This window comes from Pezoporus flaviventris, unplaced genomic scaffold, assembly GCF_033815535.1.
Source record: "Pezoporus flaviventris isolate CSIRO_AGI_PZ_B2104156 unplaced genomic scaffold, CSIRO_AGI_Pfla_v1 ptg000002l, whole genome shotgun sequence".
Taxonomy (NCBI): Eukaryota; Metazoa; Chordata; class Aves; order Psittaciformes; family Psittacidae; genus Pezoporus; species Pezoporus flaviventris.
The window spans coordinates 58163054-58169053 of record NW_026892550.1 but is presented as its reverse complement, the minus strand read 5'-3'; the positions used below and the strand labels follow the sequence as shown (position 1 = coordinate 58169053).

Below are 6000 nucleotides of genomic sequence, written 5' to 3'. Positions count from 1 at the left end.
ACCTAAGAAGTGGTTTCAGGCACCTAAGAAGAGGTTTCAGGTACCTAAGAAGAGGTTGCAGGCACCTAAGAAGTGGTTGCAGGCACCTAAGAAGTTGTTTCAGGCACCTAAGAAGTGGTTGCAGGCACCTAAGAAGTGGTTGCAGGCACCTAAGAAGTGCTGGGAGGTACCTAAGAAGTGGTTGCAGGCACCTAAGAAGTGGTTGCAGGCACCTAAGAAGTGGTTGCAGGCACCTAAGAAGTGGTTGCAGGCACCTAAGAAGTGGTTGCAGGCACCTAAGAAGAGGTTTCAGGTACCTAAGAAGTTGTTGCAGGTACCAAAGAAGTTGTTGCATGCACCTAAGAAGTGGTTGCAGGTACCTAAGAAATTGTTGCAGGTACCTAGGTACCTAAGAAGTTGGTCGAGGTACCCAAGAAGTTGGTCGAGGTACCTAAGAAGAAGAAGTTGTTCCAGCTACTTAAGAAGAAGAAGAACAACCAACTTAAGTAACTTGAGCACCAGTTAAGGCATGTTGTTTTCCAGTCTCAGCCAGTGTAAACCCTGTCTAACATAGCGGACTAGTCTGATCAAGCTGCTGGTCAGTGACAGCTCCTCCGATGCTGCGCCGAGTTCCCCAAAAAACTCTGGAAAAAAAAGAGAGAAAACATTTGGTTGGTTTCACACAAGAGGCACGGAGGAACAACAGCAGCACACTGTCACTTGGGAAGTCCCGTTAAACACGTGGTTAATACAGACAGCTCAGCGGTATTAGAAGGCTGGGAAGTGTTAACAAGCACGCACGGCAGGGCATACGAGAGGAAAAGGCACTCGCGTGTGCATACACACTGAACCACCTCCCCCAGTGCCTGTAAAAGGACATTGAGACTCCACGGCAGGGGGCAGAAGTCTGGGTGTTCACACCCCAGTCCCTGCCACATGCTCCTCCAGATGTTGAACCGGCCAGATTTGACCGTCTTTCTGAAGGATGCCCAGAAGCACACACAGCTGTCAGAACAGCCCTTTCCTTTCATCCATCCTCAAACCCTGGAGCCATCACGATTTCTCAACTGAACAGGTTTAAACATTTCTAAGGCTTGACAGGCTATACAGCTCTAATTTGAGTTGCTTTTAGCTGGGCACTTGAGGCAGGGTTAAGGTAGTGCTCCTATCCTCCCACCAACTTCAGGCACCATGCTCCTTCTCCTGCACAGGTAGGAGACGGCTCTTGTAGCCTATCTGAGGCTGCTGGGAGGTGCTGTCAGGCCGCACACCCTGCACTGTACTGGCAATCTTCTCTGCAGGTGACAGCAAGTTATGGGAAATCAGCCCACCTGTTCCTTTCCGGTCACCTTTCTGAGACGTTCCTGTAGGACCTGCCTTCCAGTGACATGGGCTTTTCCCAGTCCCTTAGTCCCTCCAGTCTCAATCATGTTGCAGAGTACCTTTCGGCTCTCGTTTTTTACACACAAAGATTGGAGGCTGAAAATTTCTGCTCAGCTGTGTAAGGAACATTTCGGGAGTATTCTCTGAATTCCAGCCACTGCCTCGTTAGCGAATTTTTACAACCTTCCAGCAACTGAGCCAGGCACATTGGTCTTTTTGGGTTTTTCTGAGTTTGCCAACAGATTGTGACACTACACCCCTTCACCCACAGCAGCTCAGAAAGCTGTGGTTTATGGAAAATGACTGCAATGGCTGCAAATGCCACGTGGAATAGCAGGTTACACACTGAAGGCACCCAATCTAGGGCTTTTGAGCATTCACCGCTGCTTGTACCTGTCGCGGCACCACAGGACAGTACAATCTTTTTAACAACAAAACTGTAAAACACAAAAAGTAGCAGCAATGTCAGGAGATGCTACCGGCAAATACTGATCATGTGCCCCAGAAGAACTCCAGTTCAAGGGCAGCTCAGCCTCTCTGTTACAGGGTGATGCCAGCCCCACTGCTCTCAAGACAAAACTACCTGGAAGATTGACCAACAAAAGCACAGGGCTGCAGGCCAAAATGTTTCTAGTAAAAGTGAACCCACTCAGCAAACCTAAGCATCCCAAAGGGAAAAGTAAAGAGCAAAAAACTCCTTATGCCTCTTGTGTTACCAGGAAATGCGAGTTGGCTGGTTCCCTGCACTTGATACGCTCACCCCTTAGCTCTTAGACATTTGAGGATGCCGAGCCAACCTTTAAATGGCAACACTCATCAATATATCATCATCTGGCATCTCTGCCAACATGCCATAGCTGTCTGTATGTAATGCTTTGATCTTTAGGTATGGTGCTTGCTACACTGTTAGAATTTAGGCATGCACATACGTACAAACACAACACAAAAGACAGAAAAGCCAGAGGGCAAAAGCTTACCCTGATTCTTCAGGATCAGTGCATCAGCTCGCTCCCAATTATTAAGCGCAGAGAGAACATAGGAAGTGATGTTGACGTAGGAATAGGTGATGTCTGGGATATCGGAGGAGACGGCGGTTGAAGAGCACATACTGTTGCCACTGCAGTTGCCAGCTCCCCGCTGAGAAGTGGTAGGAGACGGCATTGGAAACGATGGAGAAGGCATGCCTGTGCTCCTGCAGGAGAAAGAAACACCATCATGAACATTTAACTTTCGCTGCCACATACACAGCAACACTGCTGCAGATACCTAGAAAGGACAACATGCTCTAGAACTCACAAATTAGAAAATGAGTTTCTTAATTGGTGACTGAGCTAAAGAGACAAATATTCAGGTATCACCTCAAAGTTATGCTGCCACAGGGTGAAGGCACGACCCTACCGGACAGTGGCCAGGAAGACAGGAAGGGTATCTCACTAAGTATCAAAGGATCTCTAACAGAACAAAGATGACAACAAGGGCTTTGAAACAGCCTAGTGATGATACCTTCTTTGCTCCTCTGACCACTTCTTTGGTAAAGACCTGCTCCGCCTGATACACGGTAACTCTGGACCTCGTAACAAAGAAAACCCCTTCCCAACAAGAAGAGGTGGGAAAGAGAGAGCAGAAACATACTCATGGCCCCTAACAATAGATTTCAGGTGGCAAGAAAGAGCCAATGGAAAGGCACTCTCACATGCAGCTTGCAACTCAAATACTCCAGCTGCTGTTTTCACTCACACCCTTATGGGCACATTACAACCCATGTATTTTCAAATCTTACCTTGCAACAGACAGAGAAGGTGCTTTTGTGGGAAATCTCTGCAGCAAGAAAAGAACTCTTGTTAGATTTGGGCTGCTCAGCTGCCATCAGTAACTAGCGCAGCCATGCATCTGGCAGCTCAGTTACGCGTGCCCTACCTTGAAGTGGTCGTTCAGAATGCTGGAATACTTTGCTGCAGTCTCTTTTTTGCCACGGAACAGGGCCATGTTCAGAAGGGACAGGCAGCGCATGCTGTCAACAGAAACACACCCAAGCTTGGTCAATATTCACGCTTGCTGCTGCCTGCTCAGCAGTCAGCAGCCTTGCGGGACGCAGGCAGGCATGCCTCAGCTCTGCTGCAAAGTCCAGAAAGCTCGGGATTTCTCCTCCTTCTGCCTATCTTTAAAAAAGTCACTGTGAAATAATCACAAGGGGAAAGAAACCAAACGAGGGCGGGGTCTGGTCTTTCATATAAACAGGTGCCCAGCCTCTTACAGGTGCCACAGGCTGAGTAAGCCCCCCTGCAGCCACGTGCCTCAGCTACGTTCAAGCTACAGCTTCAGTTAGGTGGCTCCAACATGAGCAGCCAAATTGCATTCTTTCACCTTAGGTGAAAGCCCTTAGGTGCTCTCGAGTTACCAGAATATCAGATTTTAGAGCCTGTGCCTTCCACGTGTGGTCCCTTGTGATATGTTGGCTCACACTAGAGGTGTTCCAGTTCAGTCTGGATTTTCAAGTGTGAGGATTTCTTCCTTGCAGAACCCTGATTCCCATTTCACTCATTCCTTTTCCCCTGAAAGTAATGAGTCGTTCACTCGATCAAGTCTAAAAAGTACGAAGGCACAGAAAAAGAGTTACGCACCATAACACGGTAAAGATTTCTTCATGTGAAGGTGCTGAGGGGCTCATACAGTATTTTAGCGTCATGATGAATCTAAGGAAACAAAAGAAGGAGAACCTTGTCAGCCGTCAGTGATCTGATGGCCCGCTCTTTATAGGAGAAAACAGTGCATGCCATTATCTCAAAGGCTGGTCCAAAAGTCAGGGAACATGCCCTGAGGTCTTAGTCCTGGCACCAAGTGCTTTTATGACCTTGAGCAGAGGACTGTCTCAAAACGCCTTGTTTTCCATGCCACAGGAACAGATAACGGCCTCTTATGTGACTCACTCTCCTCTTACACGATTAACAGGCAGCACCCCTTCAAGTAGATGTTCCCCATGGGCCACCTAATGGCCTGGGGCAGACATCTTAGAGGAAATGCGTCGCTTGGTAAAACACAGCCAAGCAACTCTGCTTTCTGAAAGCAAAGCAAAGCAACAGCAGCAGCTGGGAAATACAGTCCCTCAAGAGCAGAAAGCAAACAATTCCTTTTAAAAGTTTGCAGGCTATGACAGAAAAACCTGACAGCTGTTTCAGCTGTGAGGCAAGGCATCAAATCAACTCTCAAACACACTCATACATCCCCTCATTTCAATAGGAATAAACTGATACCTGTCTCCCTCCTATCCAATACATGGTTCCTCAGGTTGTGCTGCCTGTACATGTCACATGGCCCGTGTATGTCATACTACCTGCATATATCTACTATGGCTCTGAAACTAAATGGGGAAGGGTGCTAAAAGAAGCCCCAATAAAGCGTACTGGTAGAAAAACACATGGCAGAAACCAGTAAAGTCTGCCTTCAATCAAGTTGCAAGACCTCTGGGGCACTGACTGCTCTTCCACATGCTGTATTGCTGCTTTGCTTTTTAAAACTGAAATGCTACTGAGCTCGCATGCAAAAGCAACTTCAGGTCTGGATAAAGGAAAAATCCCTTCATGCCCTTTCTTGTCAGAACCGGTGTTCTCTGGTGTAGCTCAGCTGCAAGGCTCAAATGCTCAAGAGGACATGGCGCCTACTTCTTCCGATAAGCAATGCTGAACCATTTCAAAGGATTTGTCTCTGGTGCCTTTGCATGGCCTGTCTCGTGCTTGTACAGCAACCTGAACTCTGCTCCATGGTGGGAACCCACAGCTGCCACAGGTGCAAACAAGCAATGCAACTAACCCTTCCCCTCCAAACATGCTGCTTTGAAAACTGCTTACTTGATGAAATCTGTGGTGTCCTGGAATATTTTGTAGGCGAAATTCTGTGCATTCGCTTCCAAGGCAATTCCGTACTCGATGAAGAAAAGGGCAGATTCTAGGTACTGAAAGGCCTTCGCAATCTTGTCAGTCTATTGGGAAGAATATTCTCCTTTTTAGACTACGACAAAAATGGCTGAGTGTACCCAAATGTCTCAAGTGTACCCACATTCCCTTTTTCTCCCTAGTAAGTCAGGAGTTGAAGGAAGAAAAAGATGCGGGCCAGGCCTCCAGGTGACAGTTAATGTGGTCTGGGTGTGCTCTGGCTGTTTGTAGCTCTTCCTCTTGACCAATGGTTTCCCCAAGTATTTATTATCTGTACAGTTTTTGGATATTACTGTCTGGTCTTGGAGGCCTGCCTCGTGAAAGGCAGGTTCCCTCACTTCATTTTCACAGGTAAATGGCAAGTAGCATATGTAACTTATCTGACTGAGGCCTAACTAGCAAAAACTACACTACTTCATGTACACTGCTAAACTGCACATAAAGAAGAGAGCTGCTTACATCTGCAAAGGGCACTTCCAAGTCTTGTCCACCAGCAACACAATTACTGTCAGGATCGTGACATTTCAGGGTAAACTGTCCTATAACTGTTCTGACAAGGGCTTTGTCATAGCTCTGCAAAGCAAAGTGGCCTGCTAACCTCAGACAACATCTGCTCTAAATCCTGTTCTTGAGGCATGTTCTCTAGATGTGTTTATAACAAAGGGAAATGTCTGAACATTTTGGGAAACAAAGACAGCATCCCCACATA

At 47.2% G+C, this 6000-nt stretch overlaps 1 protein-coding gene across 1 annotated transcript in view; it reads right to left on the bottom strand.

Moving 5' to 3' along the window:
- Positions 1–474: 474 nt before the first annotated feature.
- LOC133274627 (AF4/FMR2 family member 1-like) overlaps positions 475–6000 on the bottom strand; it is a 29938-nt gene continuing 24412 nt past the window's right edge. Inside the window, exons 18-23 of the mRNA XM_061464118.1 lie at positions 5208–5338; positions 3984–4055; positions 3271–3373; positions 3143–3180; positions 2340–2554; positions 475–623 (exon numbers count right to left, since the gene is read on the bottom strand). Of these exons, the coding sequence (XP_061320102.1) occupies positions 502–623; positions 2340–2554; positions 3143–3180; positions 3271–3373; positions 3984–4055; positions 5208–5338 (681 nt within the window). The 3' untranslated portion in view covers positions 475–501. The remainder of the gene's footprint in view (positions 624–2339; positions 2555–3142; positions 3181–3270; positions 3374–3983; positions 4056–5207; positions 5339–6000) is intronic.